This window comes from Mytilus galloprovincialis, chromosome 1, assembly GCF_965363235.1.
Source record: "Mytilus galloprovincialis chromosome 1, xbMytGall1.hap1.1, whole genome shotgun sequence".
Taxonomy (NCBI): Eukaryota; Metazoa; Mollusca; class Bivalvia; order Mytilida; family Mytilidae; genus Mytilus; species Mytilus galloprovincialis.
In genome coordinates this window covers 98,141,599-98,168,749 of record NC_134838.1, presented here as the reverse complement: position 1 = coordinate 98,168,749, position 27,151 = coordinate 98,141,599, and the positions used below count along the sequence as shown (strand labels likewise).

The window sequence follows — 27,151 nt, the reverse complement described above, 5'->3', positions numbered from 1 at the left end:
GAATAACATGCGAGTCAAAAATAGGGGTACAGCAGTCAACATTACTTTTCTTGAATTTTGCACAGGTATGAACATTTAAATTATCTAGTCTGCTTCATTCTGAATATTTAAATTAATCAACAAATTTTTGGAAGAATGTCACTGGCCTGAAAACTTGCAAAACGGTTATGGACGATCATTCTTGGGGACGAATCTGACTTGTTTGTCTGAAATAATTTCCGCTAGGAGTCTCTGGTCTCGAAACCGGAAATAATACATGGAATAACCAAAAAAATGGCAAACTTAAAAGATCTAGATGACGAATTTGAACAGCTGGATCCTTCACTTAAAAATATAGTAGACCAAGCTTCCCTGAAATGGGTATTTGTCGGTGGAAAAGGTGGTGTGGGAAAAACAACAACAAGGTGATTACTACTATTTTTTTTATGGCGATCCGAAACAGGCACTGGTTTCTGTCAAATTTATAATATATGGGGTTTACTATCCATACCCGTACGAAAAATACAGGCATTGAACGTGTAGGGTGCGAAAGTGTATTGGGATGCCAACCGAGCTGATACCCTTTAAAACATGGAATCCAGAGATCCTGAGTTTAAAGATATTTAAGGTTCATGTGGACCCTATGGCTAAAATGGCCGTATTTTAACCTCAAAATTTACTCTGAGTACAGACAAACCTGTGCATCTGTAAAAATTTTCAGGCATAGCATGCCCTAGATAAATAAATTTCAAATATGTTTTGTGTTTTAGAAAAATAAAAACTTACCAGGATTTTGCCGTGCACTTTTTTTCATTCCTCCAGAAGGAGCCAAAATAAACTAAGTTGGGAAACAGGTTTGAGAACTTCCCCACAGGTAATTATTGAAGTGAGCTGTTTTGTTTGACATGGACATGAGATGGACAATAGACAGTCAGAGCTCAGACATAAACAAGTCTATTTCTGTTTTTGACTTAAAGAAGTCAAAACATGTATTCTTTATAAAAATGTGTTTTCAATTTTAGACTTATCTAAGTCACAAAATGACAGACTTGTTTAGGTCTATTTATGTTGATGAAAAAACTTAACTTGACTTGGTGGCCAAACTACACCACCTTTGACAGTAAAAACCTGTCTGAGAGTTCACAAGGACTTGATCTATCTATATTTAATTATCTAATTGAACATCCTTACTAAACACAGATGTTTTACCTCATTAAGTGTGGATCCAGGTGGTTGCATTGTAAGGTTAATTAACATGATCCCCTATTTTTCAGACTCTCATTCATATTTTTCTTTAGAAGACAAGGCATTGGCTTTCAATGTTGTCATTATTTGATTTAGATGCACGACTCTTTTATAAGTACATGTATGCGTGGGTCTTGAAGTTGACCAATTTTGGTAACTTATCGACTTGTAGGAGTTGATATTTGCAACTTTTTAATTCTGGTCAATCATTTCTTGCATAACAATATTTGACTTATTTAAGTCGTATTTTGTCTTGCATTAAAGGGAGACAAATCCTAAAACTTACAAATTTAGACATCTATAAGTCAAAAGCAGATTCAGACTTATTTATGTCTGAGCTCTGACTGATAGATACCTGACAATAATTGGTTATTTAAACTGTGTACCTGAGTGGACCATATTAAGGTAAACTCAACTGTTTGTTAATTTTATCATCTTCTGCAGGGATGAAAAAAAGTGTACGGTAAAATTCAGTTAAGTTATGAATTTTCTAAATCATACAATGCATTTGAATTCTATTTATTTAGGGCATGCTATGCCTTAAAACTTCTCAAAATGAACAGGTTTGCCTGTACTCAGATTAAATTTTGAGGTGAAAATACGGCCATTTTAGCCATAGGGTCCACATGAACCTTAAATCCTGACATCCCGGAATTTGAAAAAAGAATTCCTGGATCCCGAAAGGATTAATCCTGAAATCCATAATTTAAAAACACCTGATACTGGAGTCCCGATAAGGATTTTTTAATTTTACTGATTAAAAGATATTATTTAAACCTTAATATATAATAATGTGTTTAAAATTTTGAAAAAAACTACAAAATCACAATTTGTGACAAAACCTCGAATTTGCTACTCAAATAAGTGATTTAAAAATCACTTATTTCAGTAAGTCCACTGACTGATTATAGGGTCATTTAAAGTTTGAAATTTTTAATATGAAACCACGTTTTCTTTTCCAGTTGTTGTCTATCTGTTCAGCTGGCTAAAAAGAGAGAAACAGTCCTAATCATTTCAACTGATCCAGCACACAATATTTCTGATGCCTTCAATCAGAAATTCTCCAAAGTGCCAGGTCCAGTCAATGGATTCACAAATTTGTTTGCCATGGTAAGAAGATTGTAAATATCTGTTGGCCAATGTTGGTCCTTTTGTGGATGTTAAGAACACTTCAAAATAAGTGGCTAAAATTCTAAAACACATGATTCCATTTAAAATATAAAGACTTTTCATATTAAATTGAACTGCTGAAATTATAATTTAATATAATTAGTGTATTAGAAAGTGAATTAGTTGGTATTGATATTACCTGTCTATTTATTTTGACATTCTTACAAGTTATGTTGGTAATATTCAAGTTATTTAAAAACACTCATAGCACACATTGAACCAGAAAATTCCTCAAAGAAGCTCTTTATATATTTTTTTTTTTTTTTTACTTGTTAAATTGCATTTTTTTGCATGAAATCAGTGAAGACACTTTTGTGTACTGATTTCTTGAGAAATTTAGATTGCATTCCATTAAGGATTCTATCATGTGTACATGTGTAATTTTTAAATTTCTAGTCTAGATCTCCATGATGGTTCATATTTACAATTTCTTAAAATGAGTGTTGTCAATTTCATTTGAAAATTTTTTTATCCATGATAATTTGATAGTTATGACATTTGTTTTTCTTCAAGGAAATAGATCCAAATTTAGGTTTTTCAGAATTACCGGAAGAATATTTTGAACAAGGTAAGTGTTGTAAATAGGATGATGAACATTTTCATATAAACATGTTACATGTATCAGTGTTCTCCCCAAGGGCATTTATAGTATCAGGGTAATGTGATGCTATATTTCTGGAATGTGGTGTTATTATCCGAATTGGTTTTCTTATAGATTTTGTTTTGGATGTGATGCTACAATTTTGAATAACAAGATGGTATTTCAAATTTTCTTGTTTACCAAGATGCTTAATGGAATACCTTGGAGAACACTGTATATACGACTTATATAATATTTATTGTCTTTAAACACAATGTACATGAAGATTCCCAGTCACTCTTTAATCCTTGTATGTAATGTGAACAATTTGTTGTTATTTCATGAAAAAGAAAGGATATGCGGTATAGTATCCACCCATGACACAAAATTAGTACATGCACAGCAAAAACACAAAAAGCAAAAGAACAGCACTTTTATTGCTGTTCTTCAACTCAAAGTAACAGTAAAACCTTCAATGCAAGAGCAAAAAACCCTAACCTCACTGCAAGGTTAAGTCAGCCCATAATACCTCTTAAGTGGAATTCTTTGTCTACTGACGATTACACCACAACTGTGAATTGAAGAACAAAGCCATGGGAGTAATATCAATAAATTAATTCTGCAAAAGAAGTTAAACATTTGCCAGACAGTAACACTACAAAAAGCAATACAAACATATAAATACCACAGGGCACGTTGAGATATACGTTAGATAACTTGGCAGATAACTCGTATACAAGTTCACAGATTTCTTTTGAAATGGAATTCTATACTAAATGCAGTCACATGTGAATTATACAAATTATACATGACGTATGTAAAAAGACAGATATGACTTAGATTTTTATAATAAAGGTTGAATGTTAAGATATATTTAAAAGTTGTGATTGTATGAACAAAATAACTAAACATACAGATCGAATGTTGAATTGATCTATTACCTAGCTATTTATTTTTTGTCTATTTTAATACATAAATAGAGGGTATAGGTATGATTGCCAATGAGACTATCCACCAGAGACCAAATGATGTAAGCAACTAAAGTTCCCTTGTATTAATCAATAAACTTGTTGTTTATTAACAATAACATCAGGAGATACAATCACATTAAAAATAAGCACTAAATGTTGCCATACAAAATATCTAATTGAATTCCTCTATCTTTCAGATACATTGTCAATGGGTAAAGCCATGGCCTCTGAATTACTCAGTGCATTCCCTGGTATTGATGAGGCAATGAGTTTTGCTGAAGTGATGAAGTAATTTTACATTTAGACAAATATGAACCACATACATGTTTATGTACTTGCCATGTTATGGGTCAGTAGGAAGTTTTCTGGGTTGATCATTCTATCACAGATATGCATTTATTGTTCTTTTGAGGTCCTGGAAAAAAGTAATCAAACTTTTCTGGTTTTTTTTTTTGTTTTTTTTGTTTTTTATTTTCTAAGGCTATTCCACATGTTTCAGGAAAAATGTATGGGACAATTAGACACCACATATTTTTGTTGTGTGGGTTATAGGTGCGAAAGCAGATACAATTATGTTGCAAATGAAAGTAAAAATTAATGATAGCAGGGTTGTCCAATACCCCACACATTTTTTATACAACTGTAAATATTTGGTCGTATATTGGTATCACATCGTCATCATCAGTGTCTTCCAAAGACTGATGATTTTCAGATAATAACTTAAGTATAAGTGAATAGAAATCAATAAAATTTTAACACAAGGTTTATAACCATTAAAGTAAGGTTGGGATTGATTTTGGGGGTTTTGGTCTCAACTGTTTAGGAATAAGGGGCCAAAAAGGGGCACAAATAATCATTTTTTTTTGGTTTTTGCACAATAACTTTAGTATAAGAAATAGAAATCTATGAAATTTAAAGACAAGGTTTATGACCACAGAAGGAAGGGATTGATTTTGGAGTTTGGTCCTAACAGTTTAGAAATTAGGACCCAAAAGGGTCCAAAATTTGACTTAGTTTGATTTTAACAAAAATTGAATTCTTGGGGTTCTTTGATATGCTGAAACTAAACAAAAACTTAGATTTTTGATTGTGGGCAGAGTTTTCAAGTTGGTCAAAATCGGGTTCCAAAATTAAACTTTGTTTAATTTCAACAAAAACATTGAATATATGGGGTTCTTTGTTTGATATGCTGAATGTAACCATGTACATGTATTTAGATTTTTGATATTTGGGCCCCTTTTTCAAATTGGTCCACATTGATTTCTAAAGGGTCCAAGATTGAACTTTATTTGATTTCATCAAAAATTGATTTCTTGGGGTTCTTTGATATGCTGAATCCAACTTTGTATTTAGATTTTGGATATTGGACCATAATAGCTTAATGTCCAATCTAAATTTTTTAAGTTCTTAGACCACATTCATTCTGTGTCAGAAACCTATTCTGTGTCAACTATTTAATCATAATCCAAATTCAGTGCTGTATCAAGCTTGAATGTTGTGTCCATACTTCCACCAAATGTTCAGGGTTTGACCTCTGCATTCGTATCAAGCTGTGCCCTGGGGAGCATCAGGTCCTGGAATAGTACTGAGGTAAAATATGTTCAACAAACATAATTATTGCAGCTTAATTAATCATTCGTAGATTATGATAAACATGCCATTCTGATATACTGTGGATTCATTTATTTTCGTGTGTACCATTTCGTGGTTTGAGGAAAATTTGCATATTTGTGGATATATTTAATTTCATGGTTTTGGCAAAGTCTTCACACATTCCTTTAGAAAATTTATAATTCGTTGAATATTTGAATTCGTGGTTCTCCTGTACCCACGAAATCCACGAAAATTAGTATCCAATGAATATAAATGAATTCACAGTACGAACATCACAAAGTTGGTTTCCTTTCTCTAACTTTAGTTTGCCTTGACCTAATTTTGTGAAACTTGTACACAATGCTTATTACCACAAAATACAGATCAATTTTGAATTTTGGGTTATGTCCCTTTATAATTTTATATGATCTTCAAGCAAGGCATTCTTCTTTTATTTTTTTCTTTGAAATATCTTGGGAGTTTACTTTAGGGTTAATTGAGATGTTCATTTATTTTAAGGGTACTTCAAAATATACTTTAGAAAGCCAAGATTTCAAGTCAATGAAGAGATAGAAATGCATTGAACAAAGAAGTATGTTAGAGGGACTGACAAAATACCTTGACTTATTCAAGTTTTAGACACAAATGAGTTTAAACAAAGATATTCAACTGCTGTATATAAGTGTAGAAGAAGATTGGTATTATTGCCACAAGAAACTAAATAATACAGAAATTAACAATTTAAGGTTAATGTTTCCCTGAATTTTATTTTAGATTGGTACGAGGAATGAACTTTTCTTGTGTGGTGTTTGACACAGCACCAACAGGACATACGCTAAGATTACTCTCATTTCCCAGCGTGGTGGAAAAAGGATTAGGAAAGATAATGAGATTGAAAAATCAGATTGGTCCATTTATATCACAGGTATGTACAATTTTGTTTGAAAATGATATTATACATTGTATACATGTATATGCAGTAGCATGTATAATAGCAAGTATATTGATAAAACGAAAGCATACATAGCATGATATGATTTATTATTTACAATTTCCACCTTAAAAGATCTAAGGAATACAATTAGAGCAGTCATACATTTAACTGTTGACACTTACTATTCAGATCAATTATTGGTAATTACTGATCAAATGAACACAAGATAATTTTAGGCTGTATCTTTTTAAGTGTCTTTGTGTTACCTTCTAATCTACAATACCAGCATATTTTGTGATTAATCACTATCTTTTATTTTTATACGACCGCAAAATTTGAAAAAATTTTCGTCGTATATTGCTATCACGTTGGCGTCGTCGTCCGAATACTTTTAGTTTTCGCACTCTAACTTTAGTAAAAGTGAATGGAAATCTATGAAATTTTAACACAAGGTTTATGACCACAAAAGGAAGGTTGGTATTGATTTTTGGAGTTTTGGTCCCAACATTTTAGGAATTAGGGGCCAAAAAGGGCCCAAATAAGCATTTTCTTGGTTTTCGCACTATAACTTTAGTTTAAGTTAATAGAAATCTATGAAATTTTGACACAAGGTTTATGACCACAAAAGAACGGTTGGGATTGATTTTGGGAGTTTTGGTTTCAACAGTTTAGGAATTAGGGGCCAAAAAAGGGCCCAAATAAGCATTATTCTTGGTTTTCGCACAATAACTTTAGTTTAAGTAAATAGAAATCAATGAAGTTTAAACACAATGTTAATGACTACAAAAGGAAGGTTGGTATTGATTTTGGGAGTTTAGGTCCCAACAGTTTAGGAATTAGGGGCCAAAAAGGGACCCAAATAAGCATTTTTCTTGGTTTTCGCACCATAACGTTAGTATAAGTAAATAGAATTCTATGAAATTTAAACACAAGGTTTATGACCATAAAAGGAAGGTTGGTATTGATTTTGGGAGTTTTGGTCCCAACAGAATAAGGGGCCCAAAGGGTCCAAAATTAAACTTTGTTTGATTTCATCAAAATTGAATAATTGGGGTTCTTTGATATGCCGAATCTAACTGTCATGACTGTGTATGTAGATTCTTAACTTTTGGTCCCGTTTTCAAATTGGTCTACATTAAGGTCCAAAGGGTCCAAAATTAAACTTCGTTTGATTTTGACAAAAAATGAATCAGTTAGGTTCTTTGATATGCTGAATCTAAAAATGTACTTAGATTCTTGATTATTGGCCCAGTTTTCAAGTTGGTCCAAATCGGGGTCCAAAATTAAACTTTGTTTGATTTCATCAAAAATTGAATAAATGGGGTTCTTTGATATACCAAATCTAACTGTGTATGTAGATTCTTCATTTTTGGTCCTGTTTTCAAATTGGTCTACACTAAAGTCCAAAGGGTCCAAAATTAAACTTAGTCTGATTTTAACAAAAATTGAAATCTTGGGGTTCTTTGATATGCTGAATCCAAAAATGTACTTAGATTTTTTATTATGGGCCCAGTTTTCAAGTTGGTCCAATCAGGATCTAAAATTATTATATTAAGTATTGTGCAATAGCAAGTCTTTTCAATTGCACAGTATTGCGCAATGGCAAGAAATATCTAATTGCACAATATTGTGAAATAGCAAATTTTTTTTTAATTAGAGTTATCTTTCTTTGTCCAGAATAGTAAGCAAGAAATATCTAATTGCAAAATATTGTGCAATAGCAAGATTTTTTTTTAATTGGAGTTATCTTTCTTTGTCCAGAATCAACTTAAATCTTTGTTATATACAATATACAATGTATATTCACTTTTTACTACCAACTGATAAATTAAAATAATCTTTACCATTCAGTGATAACAAGCAGTTTTTTTACATCTTAATATTTTATGATGTATTTAAATGAGTAGTTATTGTTGCAAACTCCATTAGAAATTTTAATTGAGATTAGTTTTGGAATAAGGGAAAGGGGAATGTGATTAAAAAAATTGGGTTCAATTTTTCTCATTTGAAATTTCATAAATAAAAAAGAAAATTTCTTCAAACATTTTTTTGAGAGGATTAATATTCAACAGCATAGTGAATTTCTCTAAGAGAAAACAAAAATTTTAAGTTCATTAGAACACATTCATTCTGTGTCAGAAACCTATGCTGTGTCAACTATTTAATCACAATCCAAATTTAGAGCTGAATCCAGCTTGAATGTTGTGTCCATACTTGCCCCAACCGTTCAGGGTTCAACCTCTGCGGTCGTAAAAAGCTACGCCCTGCGGAGCATCTGGTTCAAAATCAAATAAAACTGAAAAAAAATGCTTTAAATCATTTTTATCTGGCCTTGACAAAATGAAAAATAAAGATTTAGATATGCCTGTTTCTGGTGTCAGTGGTGGAGTCGCCACTGTATTAGTTTGTGATTATGTCAATTTATGCAAACTTCTAGTGGTAGGTCAATGATTTTTTGTATACAGTTGATTTATCTTTGTACATCTCATTTACCATGAGATTATTTGGTTCTGCCTCCATGGTCATGGTATCTTGACTTTTACTTTGTTACATGTACAGTATTATATGTAGTTTGTGATTAAATTTTTTACCTCGATCTAGGGGAACCACTTTAGGTACAGGTTTTTCAATGATACTTGGTATGCAGTAGTTTTGTTTTGACACATCTCATTTCCTTGGAAATAGTTAGGCTCTGTCCTCTCAGTCAAAGCCTATTAAGTCAGAATGTTTTGTAAGTTTATATATATGTAAAAGGTCTAATTTTTATAGAGATCATATTGTGGTTTATCATTGTTCACTGGCTTTCAAACTTTCATATATTTAACAAGTTGAAGTTTGTGTTGAGATTAATTTGATGGGAACCACTTATGATAAGTTAAGGGTAATTTGGTATTTAGTTTGATAAGATTGGCATTTTTTATTTTTATGTAGCTATGTGGCCCAGCATGTTCAGTCACTGACATTGACTATGACTGTTTTGTATTGTTTTTCTATTCTAAATTTACCATCTTATTTGTACTAATCAGTTTTTTGGCATTTGAATAATTTAAAGTCACATTTATTAATGATTTCAGAAGTTTCCATGGAAACGGCTTATAATACCAAAATAAACTCATTTTCTATGATTTTCATGTATATTTTATTTGCATTTTCTACTACTGAACACATTTCAATTTATAAGTAGAGTAATGTAATATAAACAAAGTTTCTAAACTAACATACTTTAGAAAAAATAGTTTTGGTTATTGGGTTGCTATGGTAACCAATATTTGAGACATTTTTGAAAATAACAAAATTCTAAAATAGCCCTCTAACATAAAATTGAATATTTCAACTCTGCAACAAAATAGGCAAAAAATGTATGTTGCATACAATTGACCAAGAGTATCTTTATCAAAATAAAAAATAAAAAAGAGAAGCCTTTTTATAAAAATATTGGGAAAATCGTGTTAAAAAATCACATTTTTGCTTAATTTTCATTTTTGCAAATTTTGAATGCTTAAGCTAAATTCATTTGCAGAATGATCTTTTTATAGGATTAGTTGTAATAGAAAGAAAATAACTTGCATAAAAAAGACAATATAGCTGAAAAAGTCCTTAGCAACCAGTTTTGCACCATAGCAACTCCCCCCCCCTTTTTCAATAAAAATGCAAACATTTTTTTGTTGTTGCATTCAAACTTTTTACAAAAAAAGAAACATGATAAATGATTTAATTGAAAAAGAATTTCTCCCTAGCAACCATCTATACAGTTGTATGCCTTAGCAACAAACTCAGTTCCATAACAACTATATTAAAAATAATGTTTTTGTCTTGGAAGAAAATGGTAATGTATTGCAAAAAACATAACACATTTGCCTAAGATCTACATTAAAACATAGCAACCTGTTTTTTGTATACAACATTAAAAATTGTGTCCATAACAGTGGTTACATAAGATTTAAGCTGCTTCAGATCAAAATCTAGACATCTGTTAACCTTTCCTACATTTTCCATGCACATTCAAGAACTTTATGACTTAAAATAAGAACCACATAAAAAGCCAAAACTCGTCTTTTTATCTGTATTTGAAAGTTTTAAATTCAATCAAAATCTTATACATGTCCATTTTTTTTAACTGCACTTGCATATGTTGGAGTTTTATCAACAAATGTGTATAGAGCATAACACTGAGAAGAAATAGTCAGAAACTTTCGAATGCATTAGCGTCTGTAATCAAAATATTTTTTCTATTCTACAGACAACAGTTATCTTACATTAATGAACATTTTTGAATTTCCTATATTTTTTATAGTAAAATTATAAAGGATACAAGAAAACTACAAGATTGTTTTACATTGTCTTATCGGGGCCTTTTATAGCTGACTATGCGGTATGGGCTTTGCTCATTGTTGAAAGCCGTACGGTGACCTAAAGTTGCTAAAATTTGAGTCATTTTGGTCTTTTGTGGATAGTTGTCTCATTGGCAATCATACCACATCTTCTTTTTTTATATACACATCATATACAATGTATGTGTGTGCATTAATAAAGGTGTATAATTTTTCATGAATGAAATCTTGAAGCTCTTTATTTAAGTGAATAATAAAGTCAAAAGGGGCTATTGCTCCACCAGCAAGCATCAATCTAGACAATGTCATTTATTTTGATGAGATTAAGTCAAAGCAAACTTGATTTATCATTCAACTTTTAGACAGATGAACAGAACTACAGTATATATGTATCTTTTGATGTATATATATAGTATTTGCCTAAAATCTTGAATAACTTCTTAATCTGAAAAATATATGTATCAATATACTATTAATTCATATTTATTGTCAGGCTTCTGGCATCAATTATATTGTTTTCATACTCTTCAGCAACAAAGTCTTCACTTTCATAACTGTTTTGTGCTGATTTTCTTTTTTCTAGTGATAGTCTGCTGAAAAAGCTAGAAATCTGTGATGGAGTCAGGAATAAATCTTGAGAAAACCTTCTCTTCCCATTTTTTTTTACTGTTCTCATCATAACTGATACCTCCTCGGGGTCATACTTATGTCCTGTCATTTCCCCCTTTTGGAACATTTCTTTCAAAAACCCAACCTGTTCACTGGAAAATCTCTTAACAGAACGTTTGTTTTTTAAGGCCCATCCTCTAACTAAGGTAGAACATTCAGCTGAAGGATTAACTGAGCTTCTTACAAGCATAGATTGCTTGGTATCTATTTGCCTAACATACTCGACCTTAGATTTGTCTGACAGGGATTTCAGTTCTGTCTTGCATTGATGGTCACCTTTATCAAGATGGTTACTCAAATTTCCATATCTCATGAAAGTGAGGAGGCAATGCGGTTCCGGACAGGTGAAGATGAAAGAGCTATTGTCTGCAATTTGAGTATTGGTATCATTGTTGTTGCTCAATCTGTTGGATACAGCAGGATTTATATCTTCAGTACATGCAGTAGCAGCTATTGGTTTAGGAACCTTTACAACGTCATCTGTAGAATTTGATTTCAGAATTGTAACAGATGGGAAATTGTCATAGATATGAGCAGATGTGTTTAGGATCTTTACTCCTTTTCCAATCTGGTATTGCTTAAAAGCCAATACATAATCAGCATGATATTGAAAATTGTTTAAAGTTGTAATATCTTTAATTTTCACTGCCTTTTTTACAATAATTCCACATGGTGGTGTTGCTGTAACAACTTGAACATTCTTAATGTTAGATTTGATGACAGCACTCAAAAATTCATTTGAAGTAGTGACATTATTCCCTTCATTTACATAATTTCTAATGGACCCTTTGATATGTGCAGCTCTCCTATCACATATACTTTTTCCACCTTGTGGGTCAGCGAAATCCACTTGTACAACCTTTAAAGCACTCACTTCATTCAGAAGAGGAATACAAAAAATTGCCTCCACACTATGAAAGCAACCTGCATTGTCTGATCTTATAAATGCTTTGGTCAAATTTTGGTTTTTCTCTTTTAATTTTAACACGGAATCTTTCAAAACTGCATTGGATGTTACAGCATCCTGACTGGCATTGTCAAATATATGGACAATAGTGTGACTGTGTAAAACACTATTAATTATGTATGTGCCAACTGTTATGTGCCAATTCATTCCTCTTTTGGCAAACCACTTTGATTGTGATTCCCTGTACATCATGGGAAGAAGCTTCATTGCCCAATCCCTCTCTATAAGTACTTCCCCATCTGATAAATTCTCTATAACATGACTTCGAGCTCTATCTTGATTAACTGATCTCAGTAAGTGCTTTTTCCATTCTTCCAACGCCTTTACACTCTGAAAAAAAATTTACATATACAGTCATTTGAATATAAGATCATTGCTAGAAAATATAAACATTAGTTCTGCTTGTTCACATTTCGAAATCGTGCAGAAAAATATTGCTAACGAAGAATACTACGTTCTCTAAAGGTAATATTATACAAGATAAATATTTAAAACAATTAAATTAAGATCTGCTCTCAAAAAATTATACCACCTGGTTGCTCATTATTATAAAAATATTACAAATTATTTCTGACATTTGGTTTTTGGTGGAATTATGTTGTTTTCATTATTTTTATTTTTTGTGTTAGATGTTGATAGCTGTTATCCTCTGATTTTCTGAGTATTTGTTTATGAAATGAATAGATGTTTGTGACATCAGATAATAATTTAATTTTGGATGTAACACGTCTTCTGATTGGTTGATGTTATTTTGTTATGAGCCCTTAGACATAATTTAGTCTTGTGACCATGACATCATCAACGTTTTTTCATGGTTTTCTACGGTTTAAAATGGAATTTAGAATTAAATTATAAGAAATGACTAATATTTTTTCTGTCTATTCGAAATGACATAAAAAAAACTGTGGTGTACACTGTTAAATAACCCGCTACGCTCGTTATTCAGTGTGCACCAAATTTTTTATGTTATTTCTTCATAAACAGAAAAAATACTACAGTTATTCCTTTAATAAACCTAAGCTTTATGAGGCAAAAGTGGGGGAAATTAAGAGATATAATGGTATTGAATTAAATGTTTTGAGGACGTTCCAGTAGTTTTACTGTCCCTAATTTAGTAGCAGAGACATGTAGGTACACAGATATTTTCTAATGCAAACCAAATACATAATTCAATTTCAATCATTATTTCAGTGTAAAAGTTTCATTAAAGAAAGTCAGCTATTTTAGTTACAGTAACAAGAAGATAGAAATTTTACATTTACTATTATCCAATCAGAATCATCTATACCAATAGTTGCATTAGAATATCCATAAGACACCAACCGATGTCAGATATAAGATTTATTTGACAATGGATAATTGTCTGATTTCTGATTTATTCCCCAAACAGAGAAATGTAAAATACTTATTGCATCCTTGGATCAAATAAAATAGTATATGTAGTTTCAGTTACTTATATATATATATATATATAAAAAAAATGTGTTAGCAAAGTACTGGCATTACTGGTAGGGGTTTTACTTCTTCCTTTGGTATTTTTTAACCTTGAATCTATGGGAGCAACATTCAGACTTTAACACTGCTTCATGATTAATGGCCGTATCGGCATTTTGCATGCTGACGTCATATAGCAGATTTAAAACTGAACCAAATATTTTCATACTAAGGCAAATAACTTAAATTCCCAAATTTGGTTTTCGTAAACATAAATGTTGACATTTTCTAAATACCTGAGACAAAGAATATTGAATGTCATCTTTCTGGTCTTCACTTTCAAACTCCACTTCTCCTGCAGCCTGTTTGATTCCTTCAATTACATGATACAAATCATTACAATTTGCACATGCAGCATCATGGGAGTGTGAACATGCTACACTGTACTCTCCACTGTCAGAAGAGAGAGCAAACTGACAACAATGGTCTGGTATATCAGTTTCAAGTGATATATGCATCTGAAATGAAAATAATTTTTTTTTATCAACAAGTAAATATGTCTATTTTTTATCAAGTAAATATGCCTTACTATTTAGAATTTAGTTTTCTCATTTTTGTTTCACATAAATTAGTTATTTCAGGACATCTTATCACTTTCTTTGTGAATGGGTTTGGCTTTGATTGATTCAAAAAAAAAATCATGTTTTAACGCCACTTTTAAGCACAGCTTTGGGGCTATCTGAATGGAGACAAGTTTTTATTGGTGTAGGAAGCCAGATAGTCCAAAAAAAACCACTGACCTTAAATTGAAATGGAATGCACTTGTATCATAGGGTTCAAAATCACTACCTCAGACTGGCTTTAGTGATTACAGTAGTTACTACTTAGACTAATCAGTCACTTTTATTGAAGGCCATATAATTATGGTGATATATATATAGTAAATTTCTCTATATAGGATTTCTTGAAGAATCTTTTAGAACGCTGTGAGGATAATATAAATATCATTGCATTTGTATTTGCAACATTTTCAAATTTTCCAATTGGAAATTAATTTGCCTCTCAAACCTTTTTTTTTTGGCCTTAAATACTCTGCCACATTATGTAAGTGTCTGACCCAAGTCAGGATCCTGTAATTCAGTGGTTGTCTTTTGTGTATATGTTACATATTTGTTTTTTGTTCATTTTTTTATATAAATAAGGCCGTTATGTTTTCTCGTTTGAATTGTCTTATCGGAGCCTTCTATAGCTGAATGTGCGGTGTTGGCTTTGCTCATTGTTGATGACCTATAGTTATTAATGTTTGTGTCATTTTGGTCTTTTGTGGATAGTTGTCTCATTGGCAATCATACCACATCTTCTCTTTTATATTTAGTGTATAATATCATTATTGAAGGCTGCAGTCACCTATGGAACTTGTTCTGAATATATCATAGTGTCCTGCATTGAATGAATAAGTGTCTCATGAATTATATCATTGTTGCATCATACTTCATCTATATAGAAAACAAACCTTATAATCAAGCTTCAAATACTGTTTACAGTTGGATAATTGTAGTAAGATGCCATCTTCCCATTCTTTGCCCTTCAACTGCCTGCCCAATACATTTACAATTTTCTTCAGGTCATCAATACCTTTGGCCCCATCAGCTGCATAGTTATCTAGACCTTTCATACTTTTTCTGATATTAGGTTCAATGGCCTGTAATATTCTCATATATGATCTGTCACTTGCCACATCACTAATTCCTGATTCCCTACAAAAAGTCTGGTACTGTTCTACAACCCGAGAGCGGACACTATTCAAAATTATTTGAGGTACTTGATACAGTTCTCCATTTGATAGTTTTAATTTTGTTTCCAGAAATGGTGAATCAGTCATTACGCTTGGAGACATAACAAAATCAATAAAACATTTAATTTGATGTTCAGTCAACCCTTCACGTGTATATGGTGAAATCTGTACAGGCTGTCCTTGTCCTTTTTCTGAAGTGTGTTTTCTGGCTGCTGTATATCTATATTTTGTTAAATTTGGAATATAAGTACTCATTTCTTTGAACGTAAAGTTATTTGCAAATACTGACAAAATCTGTCTCTGTGTTCCCCAATCAGATGATAAATCATAGGCTGTAGATAAAATTTCAAGCGTTTTGTCAGATGAAGTTGAAGGATTTGAATTCATGACTGAATCAAGGAGATGACTTCCTTGTTCTGGTGCAAGAACATTAACTACCTGTTCAAATATCTGTTTGGTCTTCATTGAATAGTCGTATTGGGTGCGTTCTGATGATAGATTCCAGTTGATTTTTAGTTGTTTCTTCACAGGGCTAAGACCACAGGCTTGCAAAAAATTATCAAGTGCTTTACGTTTCATTGAATTATCATGATGAGGGATGTCTGAGTTGTCCATATGTTCACTGGTGTCAGTGTCCTGGCTATTCGGTAACCACAAACTACCCTGAGAATCAGCATTTGACATCTGCAAAGATAAGAAATATTATGATTATTAAGATAAAATTGAGATTTTAATCATCTCTGAGGTCCTGCATAGATAAAATCAAAGAACTGAGTTACTTTGTATTTGAGAACCAAAAGTAAAAATCCGGACATAAGTTCTTTTTTGGTATGGAACCTTTGAAAATATTCAGAAAGATGCTTACACTTACACACAAGTTGTTTTCTGGAAACTAGAATAATGCTTATTTGGACCCCTTTTAGGCTCTTTTAAATTCATGAACTATTGGGACCATAACCCCAACCTTCCTTTTTTTGTTTCAAACCTTGCTTTAAAATTTTATAGAGTCCATTCATTTAAACTAAAGTTATTGTCAGGAAACTATATGTCTTCAGACATCTAAGATGACTACGACATGATACCAATATACGATATTATTGTGTACCAATATAATATTTCCCACAGAAAGTAAACAAAAGTTAGCGTGCAATAAATTCCAATATTGCACTAGTGCAATAAATCTTCAAAATTCATGACGTCATCAACAACAAAATATTAGTGTAAACCAATTTTTACTTTCAAATATTATATTGCTATACAATAAAAGGGTTATTGCATGAATTTTGAAATTACAGCAAAAAGCCGAGTGGAACGAAATTTAAACTTGATCTTAAAAGTCATCATGAGTAACTCACATGTATACCAAAAATTTAACTCGTCATGAGTTACTCACATTCCGAAAATGTAGCTCATGATGAGTTACTAACTCATCATGAGTTACTCACATACCAAAAATGTAACTAATCATAAGTTACTCACTGACTCATCATGAGTTACTCACATACCAATAATATAACTCATCATGAGTTATTTACATACCAAAAATCAACCCAATATCTGAAAGCGTTTAGAAAACTGTGATTTTTAACAATTTATCAAAGTCCATAGCCTGCAATTTCAGCAAAATTCAGCTGAGCTGAATGAAACATATATTTGATTTGTAACTCATGATGGTTAACTCACATACCGAAAAATCAGCCCAATATCTGAAATCATTTGGAAAAAAAAGTTCCTGTATAACTGTGATTTTAAAGAATTTATCAATAAGTCCAAAGCAAGTAATTTCGGCAAAAAATATTTTTTGGTTTAAAAAGGAAAATTAATATAAAAGTTTAAAAAATATATTTTACTTTTTATACATAAAAAATGTATGCTTATAGCAAAAACAACCATGCAAATTTCAGTCAACCAGTATTTGCCAGTATTGACCACTTGAGGAGAATTGTCCAGAGCTGTACATACTGGTAAATACAGGGGTGGTATTGCCCAACCTTGCATGATATAATGCATATTTTGAAATTAAAAGTGCAATTTTTTTAACGGGTTTACAAAATATAATTTATATCAAGTCAATATATTCAGTTGTGATGAAAAATTGAGGAAAACTGAAAATTCAAGTGAATTTTTTGAAGACCAATTATAATTCTGCTAAAAAAAGATAGCAAATCAGAACAAAAATCATAACTGACCTGTAACTTGTCATGATAAAACAATATACCAAGTATCAAATCAATATCTTGATGCATGAAGAAAATATTGTGGAAAACTGATTTGCTGGACTGCCAGATGGACATGCAGAGGGTCTGAGTACACAGTTATTTAGTAGTGCATAATCTTAAACAATAAATTAAAAATCCCATCTGTGCTTTTTCAATAATATTTTTACAGTGTAATGTTTTACTTTAAGGACAAATCATAACAAAATTAAATAAAACTTCATCGGCTCTAACTCACAATATGTACACTAGGGACTATTACTGTGTACTCAGAGCAAAGTGCAAACCTAAATATAAAAAAAGAAGATGTGGTATGATTGCCAATGAGACAACTATCCACACAAGAAAGTTCCCTTTGCCTTCCACAAACCAGAGAATCCTTGTATTTTGCCGTTAAAGATAAAGGACATATAAGTTTTCATTTTACCTGTGTGCTACAGCTTGCAGCATATTCTTCCTGATATTCACAATTGTTGTTATCTTGGAAATCACAGGGTATCTTGTCTAGGCTTGCCCTCTGTATCAAAATAGAAGAAATAGATTGTATACATCAAATCAACTTAGGGCAAAATCATATATGTAAATGAATTTACAATATTTTTCATACATGTACTATTGACCTCATGTTGCTTACTTTGTACTTTAGACCAAGCTGAAATGTAACACAGACATGGCAGATAGGAGTCAAATCAAATTATAAACTAGAAACTATAAGTAAATACTTCAATAAATAAATTGCTCCTTCTGCTAGATATAGGTTTTAACAGTCATGACAGTAGTAGTCAGAAGGATGCACCTGGTTACATCCCTTATTTATACATGTAGCTAAAACAATTATAAGGGATGAAATAATTGGTCAAATATTTGAAATTGGTAATATCTTTTGCAAAAGCCTGTTTATACTTTCATTGTAGGAAATCAGAAAATATCTCTTCCATAATCATGCTAATTCCTGTTTGAATGGTTTTACACTAGTAATTTCGGGGCCCTTTATAGTTTGTTGTTCGGTGTGAGCCAAGGCTCCGTGTTGAAGGCCGTACATTGACCTATAATGGTTTACCTTTTTATAAATTGTTATTTGGATGGAGAGTTGTCTCATTGGCACTCACACCACATCTTAATTCCTATATCTATATAATGTGTAATACAATCTTTTTATTAATCTTTTTTCTTTATGAATCAATAGCATCTTATCATTAGCATACATGTTCTTCATCATAAACAGTTTCTAGGAAATGACTAATTTGCAATACTAATCTTAAAAGAAAATTCTTATCATACATATTTTCAACCTCACAAACATCTCACAGTAATATTTCAATCATATCTGTTATCATTGTTTAAACATTGTAATCGAATTCCTACCTCCTCTGAGACTGAGACAGTAGTAATGGTAGTATCTTCAGAATATGTATTTACAGGTGCATGTAGGCTTTCTGTAGGATTATCTTTGTCCAGGATGGCATGTACCATGTCACTTCTACATTTTCGACAGACTCCTAGGATGACCAAAAAAAATACAATTTCATCATCAGATTATGGACATTTTTAATATAATATGCACATATACTAATTGGAGAAAAGGTTGAGCTACTGAAGATTGATAAAATGGTCTTCCTCTAGACTATATAAATATAGCACTGACTGTAACCATACATTAATTCATCCTGCAACAAGCCAACTATTCAACTATTGTACAAATTGTAGGTAACCAAATACATGCATTGATAGGCATACATTTGTAATTAAAGGTCTCCTTTTTTACTATCTAGTAAAAGTGATCTTGAACTGCATGCATGCCCCCTCCCTTTATCAAGCTTACTAGTGCAAAGGTTTTATTATGCCTATTTATAATATACATGTTTATATGACTAAAATATAAGATAACAGATAAACAAACACAAGAGAACTGTAAAAGTACAAAATTCCAACATTTCAGTTTTTATGATTTAAGTTTGCTTTTCAACTGACAATGCAAAAATCTTTCATGAAGGTTAAAAATAAAAATAGAAATGATAGTTTCATGTGATACACTAGGACAAAACAAGTCCCATACACAAACACACTTATTTGTTTTGAGTCTTCCTCTGTGGATATGTTGGTATTTTCCAGAGACAGTCTGTGCCACATGCAAATACAATTTACACATGTAATACTGTGTATACATATACCTGGTCATATCGCCCCCTGGAATAGTCAATTCGGCACTTGGTCAACCTGGTTAAGGCCGCCCCAGAGATACTTGTTTTGGTAGACTGATAAATATGTCTCAAATCTGGTCAATGTACATGTAGAGTGTAGGTATTCAGATAGGGGACAGCACTCATCAGTCTTTTAGCATCAATAATTATCATTATGTTTCGAAAGTAAACAATGCAATAAGGGTTCCTAACGTGCAGAGAGCGTTTTTGAGATTTTATCTATATATTTCATACAAATTAAACTACAATTTTACAAAATATTTTGAGGCCATTTGGCAAATCAGATTTGTACCAATTGTGGTTTGATTATGTACAAGCAATGACTGTTACCAATAGATGCAGGCTTGTCACAGGCTTATTTGGTCATTAGATATAGGAAGATGTGGTGTTAGTGCCAATGAGACAACTCTCCATCCAAATAACAATTTATAAAAGTGAACCATTTAGTCTTAGATGCATGATTTTTTAATTAGTTGTTAGTGACTCTGAACTAGCAGTCAGATAACTGTGAGTACTCTCAGATCTATTCCTAGTGTCTTTTTTTTGTACATGTACAAGTACCACGGGCACGTCCTCTTGTATTTTTGTCCATCTGATGAGTTAAGTCTTTTTTAACTGATTTTTATTGTTCGTTCTTTATGTCGTACTGTTATACCACTGTCCCAGATTAGGGGGAGGGTTGGGAACCCGCTTACATGTTTAACCCCGCCACATTATTTAAGTTTGTGTCTGTCTGAAGTCAGTGGTTGTTGTATGTTTATGTGTTACATATTTGTTTTTCGCTCATTTTTTCATATAAATAAGGTCGTTAGTTTTCTGGTTTGAATTGTTTTACATTGTCTTATTGGGGCCTTTTATAGCTGACTATGCGGTATGGGCTTTGCTCAATGTTTAAGGCTTTACGGTGACCTAGTATACTATAGTTGTTCATTTCTTTGTCATTTTAGTCTCTTATGGACAGTTGTCTCATTGGCAATCATGCCACATCTTCTTTTTTTGCACATTATAGGTCAATGTACGGCCTTCAACACAGAGCCTTGGCTCACACGGAACAACAAGCTATAAAAGGCCCAAAAATTATTACTGTAAAACCATTCAAACGGGAAAACTAACGGTCTAGTATACATGTGTTTTTTTTTTTATCATTTCCATTTTCTCACTAGACAAAAATATATATCATTTTTTGTTTAGAAATATGCTATATACATGTATATGATTTTAAGACAAATAAAATAATCCTTAAATTTATTATCAATGTTCACATAAACAAAAGCAACTGAAGACAAAACTTTGATCAAATAAACAAATATTCTTTAGACAATTTTGCATCTTTTAATGACTTGTTTATGAAAATCTAACCAGGCAAAATAATAAAAAAAATATAGCCAAAAAAAATGCAGGTGAGGCATACTTTTGGCCTTGCACTATAAAGAAATAAACAGCTGATAAAAATATGAAATAATAATTCAAAAACATTTACCTGCTCCTACAGAAATGAGAATTCCAAACTGTTCAAGAATATCTCTTGACTGCTGAACTGTAACAGTTGCTTTCTCGATTTTTCTCTTTCCATTACAAGTTTGAAGTGGGGGTTTCAGCATACACAGCTTTGATGCCTTCCATCCTTTCCCCAAACAGTAGCGGTGGTTTGGACAAATTGTGAAGTGGTCAGTCTCATGTTCAAAAAGTCCAGCACGAAATTTAATAAGTTCATGTTCATTACACACTGAAGATGGGTTGATTCTGTTTTGTGAAAGATGTGCGTCAATGTTGTCAAGACAATAATTGAATGAATATATCTGAGATGATGGTTTGATGTTAAAGTTAGTGTTACAAGTAATCCTTGAATACTGGGAAAAAGAGCACTCCATCTATAACATCATGAAAACACTAAAACCACATCAGAAGATACTGCATATGATATCATTGATTTGTTGACAAGTGTCTTCTGCTTATGTTGACATGTATTATCTTTTGTGCACTTACTATTAAAGAGCTCATTCAAGGGAGATAATTCTATGGCACAATTTTGAAGAAAAGTTGAGAAAGTTCATGCAGAGAATCACTGTCACTGTGACCTCTGCCCAAAGGCTTCTCAATATTTCTTTTGATTTATATTGTTTAGGTTTGGCAATTTCTGGATATATTCCATTTGATCAATTATGTTGTTGCAGATTTAAGAAAAAAAGCATTGAAATTGGGGAAAATTGAGATAAAAAAAATGTTAATATAGCCTTTGAAACTGATAGTCAATAAAATAAATATGGGAAAGATAGTGAAAATTAATGAAATTGAGGCAAACAGTGGTATATCTATTGATTTTTTCATACTTTTCATTATGCAACATCTGAAATTTGAGAAAATTTCACATTTCACCAAATTTCAACCCCCCTTTTTTCCCCTATTGGTTACCATGGGAATGGAGCACAATATTGTAAAAAAATTGGTCTGATATATTAGCATTGTATTACTGAACCCACAACTGGAGTAAAAAATGTTTTTTCAAAAAATGTAGTTTCAATTAATTTTAGGGATGAAGCTTGATGGTTCGTGGCATTCCCTCTTAATACTTTAAATGTAGCCATTCAGAAAATGAATTAAATTGTAAAAATATTCGAATTAGCTCTCGCCACGATATATAGCCTTTTTGTGCTAATGCAGCGTAAAACAAACAACAATCAATCAAACAATCAGAAAATGAAATATACAAACAATCAATATAAGTTTCAACAGAGATGTGGGAAAATAGATAACACATTCATTCTTAAAAATAGTGCCTACTGAATATTCAGAATCACAACTGCAATAAATGCAATATATATTCTGATGACAAGATATTTATTTAATTAATAAATTTCTGCTTAGCTAAGGCAAACATTGCTTTTGTCTTCCCTAAACATTTATATCCTGTTGGGTAAAAGGAAATCAACAATAAATTAGAAGTTACATTGTCCTTTCCTGCAGGATTTCAAACTAGGCCTTTTCCATCTTATTTAAGTCCCCAAGACAAAAATTGTCTTCAAATGTTGATTAATTTCTGTATACTTTTATCTTACTAATTTCCAAAAAATATTGAAACAAGACAAGAGAAAGACAAATATTTTTATTTCCCCAGACACAAACGTGTACAAGAGGTCAAAACATGAGAAAGTATACATATAAATCGACAGCAGAGTAGTGTACAATAATAGCATGTGATTTTCATGACATTGAGATGTATACATTATATATTACCTATTGAGTTTAAAGGATTACATTTGTACAGATATCTTCCTAATTATTCAGTGATTGTGTTATATTTATGTATAAAAATTGTATCTACAACAAATAAGTGATCTTTCTAAAAAAAGTACATACTTTCCTATACACCTTTATGTTGCAAAATGAAAGTAAACCGATTAATTTCTGCCTTGAAGGATATTGTAAGTAATAATTAGGTACAAAGTAGAACATGCTACATATGGTATTTTATTTTCTGTCCGAAATAAGTTTATAAAAGTTTCACTATTTTTTTCTCTATATATTTTATATCTAGGAAGATATGAAAATGGTAAATCACTAAATGTGTGAATATTGAGGCAAAGTATATGTAGTGAGGTTGTTTTCACACTTTTTAAAAGTTTGTATGCATTGTTCCTCAATAAAATGAGTCTGAATATAAAAAAAGAAATGATTTATATACCATTTATTATAAGCCCAGTGGGAAAAACAGTTTTAAAATATGAATTCGAGTTATAAATTTGAAGAATGTTCGTAAAAAAACCATCCTTTATATGCATTTTTTACTTGAAAACTTCTATTTTATTGATATGAATTGATATTGAGTAATTTTCTTATTTTACAGAAATGCTCATAGCAAAAATATGTCATTTTTAATTCAATGCTGTGAACAAGCTTTTGACAAATAGAGAAACAAAATCTACATTCACAGTTGCTTTTTAGAATTTTACACACATTTTATACATATATATGAAATAAGTCTCTTTATCAAATTAAAATAAAATTGCATACAGTACTTGTACTTCATCTTAACATAGCAATTTATAAAGGTTTAATCAAATTTACTCTCAACATCTTCATCCTTTACATTCTAAATGACATCTTCAGCCATTCTTTTACACTTGGTAGTAGTGTAATACACATTTAGCATTGCTTTATTTGCTTTGATCATTTAAAGGGCAGATAAATGATGCTTTTATTAATGCTTAGGCATTTTAAGCTAGACTTGTTTATTAACACTTGATTCATAATGTCATTAGAATGTCAAGAATTAGGTAGTCAAATGTTTTCAAAGTCAGGTAAAACATAGTTATCTAATATTATCTGACCTTTTCATTGTACATAGGCCCCCTTGCTGGCTGAGTGGCCTGAATTAAAAATGGCCACTATTAACAATTTAACAGGCACCTGCTTATTGCAGATGGCCTAATATTTCATACATCTTGTTTCAACATCACATAATGGTTAATGGGCAGAAATGAAATTTTTTCAGTTGTTTGAAGTGGTTTGAATAAAAATTTGCAAGATATGCTTAGCTTATAAAAAAAATTGCAGTGTGTTTTCAATGTGATACTCTATAAAATAAATAATTTTAACTAAACAAATATCACTATACACATAACTGTTTTTATAAAATGAGTTCAGCTTTGGTGAAATAGAGAGTGAGACTAAACTCTGTAAGGGGACATAACAAGCATTGGTTGTGAATTATGTATAGAGTAAATTTGTTAAAATTTTATTAAAATTTATTATAACTAATAATTTATATTAAGAATCCTTTGAACCAATCATTTTATTTTATTTTGATTGATACTGAGAAAAAAAAAATGCACAGATTTTAAATATTCAAGTTTATATTGGTAAAAAAAGGATGATAATTCAGTGGTGTTACAAATCACTTATTTCTGACTAAAAAAATGCATGATACAATCAGTAAGCATATCTATGAGTCTCTCGAATATTAACTTCAAAATTGTCTGAGGAATCATTTTAACCAGTGATTAATTTCAGATAACTGTTTTACTTTTTGTGTAACTATATGTGCATTTACACCCTAGGATTACTTTAATTTTTACTTGCTATAATGATTTTTTCCAATATTCCAGATGGGTAGATTTGTAGGAATGCAGGACATGAATGCTGATGAAATGTCTGGGAAACTGGAAGATATGTTGAGTACCATACGTCAAGTTAATGAACAATTCAAAAATGCTGTAAGTGGTTTACAATATATAAATTTAGATGCAAATCAGCATATCTGTTATTGAGGGAAGATAATATCAAAACTATATGGGAAAAAAATATTAATAGGTCAACCCATCCTCTAATATGGAACATTTTAAGATGGAAGGTGAACATTTGACATTTGAAGTGTGGTTTATAGGGTTACAGGTGTATAGAATACTGGCTGATTTTGTCATTTTGTCTTTTGATACTGTAAATTCAGAAATTATTGTGTGCAATTATTATTGCAATTTTGTCATTTTAGGCTAAAATGTGAATTAAATTTTTGGGATATTGAGAAAAATCCTGTTTAATTCATACAAAAAATTTCAAATGAGTTTAAATTATTGCGATTATTACCTTGTTGCATTTTAACCAATAATAAAAATGTCGCAATATTTTCAGAATTTACAGTATTGGATTTTTTTATTATTTTTCTCACTAACTATTGTTAGGATAAAGAATATTGATAAATGTAAAGTCTATTTGAAATCATGATTCTTTAAAGGTATATTAGATGTATGGATAATAGATGTAAATTGATAGGATGTCAGTATATGGACACAAGGCTTTGTTAATCCTGAAATCTTATCCTTAATCAGTAATGTTTAGCTGATACTAACAAATAAAAGTACATCCACCAACAAAGTAATAAAAAAAGGTGGGTTCCTGTGACCTTTCATGGAAATACACCAAACATCTACTTCATTGCCGTTTTGCTTGTTGAATTTACTTTGCATGTGAAAAAATATGTGTACAGTTCTTATTTTCAATAACTCAAACAAACAACCTTTGTTTATGAATATGAAGCATAAGATTAGTTTTTTTTTCTTTTTGTACTTTCAGGAACAAACAACATTTGTGTGTGTATGTATAGCAGAATTTTTATCTTTGTATGAAACAGAGAGACTTGTACAAGAACTGACAAAATATGGCATAGATACACACAATGTTGTTGTCAATCAGTTACTTTTTCTGAAGAAAGGGGAGGAGCCATGTAAAATGTGTAAAGCCAGACATAAAATCCAAGCAAAATACCTTGACCAGGTGAGGAGGTTTACTAAATTAGAAAATACATATAGATATATAGATTAAGACTATGACATAATTAAAGAAAACTTCCCATAGTTTGACTTTTTATACGACCTCAAAAATTTTAAAAAATTTGGTTGTATATTGGTATCACATTGCCGTCGTTGTGGTCTGGGTTGTTGTCGTCAGCGTCATCCGATGACAGATGGTTTCAGAATAATAACTTTAGTATAAGTGAAAAGAAATTATTAAAACTTTAACACAAGGGTTATAACCACTAAAGGAAGGATGGGATTGATTTTGGGGGTTATGGTCCCAATTTTTTAAGGAAAAGGGACCAAAAAAGGGGCCCAAATTAGCATTTTTGTAGTTTCTGGACAATAAATAACTTGTGTTAAAGTGTATGAATCTCTTTGAAATTATGCCATAAGTTTCCATACAACAAAGGGAAATTTAGGATTGACTATGGAGGGCCATGGGTCAAACCATTTAGGAATTAGAGGCAAAAAGGGGGGGGGGGAACAAGGACTATTTTTTGTCATTTTAGATTTCAGAAATTAAAAAGAAAATTTCTTCAAATATTTTTTTTGTTGGGGGTGTTATATTCAACAGGATGGTGTATTGCACAAAGTTAAAAACAGGGGCTTATTTTATTTAGGGAAGGGGATGGGGCCCTAGGGATCAATTCGCAACAGCATAGTATATTGCACAAAAGCAAAAAATTGAATATAAATTCAAATCATATAACCAGTTTTTAAGTTCTTTGACTACAGTTATTCTGTGGCAGAAACCTATTATGTATTTAATATTT

At 31.3% G+C, this 27,151-nt stretch overlaps 2 protein-coding genes across 3 annotated transcripts in view; one reads left to right on the top strand and one right to left on the bottom strand.

Annotated features, from left to right (window-relative positions):
* Positions 1-241: 241 nt before the first annotated feature.
* The window catches only part of LOC143046469 (ATPase ASNA1 homolog), a 28,519-nt gene continuing 1,609 nt past the window's right edge, over positions 242-27,151 (top strand). The window contains exons 1-7 of the mRNA XM_076219631.1: positions 242-404; positions 2,187-2,334; positions 2,908-2,962; positions 4,143-4,233; positions 6,313-6,463; positions 25,191-25,298; positions 26,155-26,355. Of these exons, the coding sequence (XP_076075746.1) occupies positions 274-404; positions 2,187-2,334; positions 2,908-2,962; positions 4,143-4,233; positions 6,313-6,463; positions 25,191-25,298; positions 26,155-26,355 (885 nt within the window). The 5' untranslated portion in view covers positions 242-273. The remainder of the gene's footprint in view (positions 405-2,186; positions 2,335-2,907; positions 2,963-4,142; positions 4,234-6,312; positions 6,464-25,190; positions 25,299-26,154; positions 26,356-27,151) is intronic.
* Positions 10,171-22,285, bottom strand: LOC143046452 (uncharacterized). 2 transcript variants are annotated; one of them, XM_076219616.1, is made up of 6 exons: positions 21,566-22,285; positions 19,250-19,383; positions 18,312-18,401; positions 15,387-16,352; positions 14,170-14,391; positions 10,171-12,769 (listed from the first exon to the last, which is right to left on the bottom strand). In XM_076219616.1, the coding sequence occupies exons 1-6, from the start codon at positions 21,954-21,956 to the stop codon at positions 11,276-11,278; spliced, it is 3,297 nt and encodes a 1,098-aa protein (XP_076075731.1). In that variant the 5' UTR covers positions 21,957-22,285; the 3' UTR covers positions 10,171-11,275. The 2 variants fall into 2 exon arrangements, with proteins under 2 accessions (XP_076075731.1, XP_076075737.1); XM_076219622.1 differs by lacking the exon at positions 21,566-22,285 and adding an exon at positions 19,951-21,164.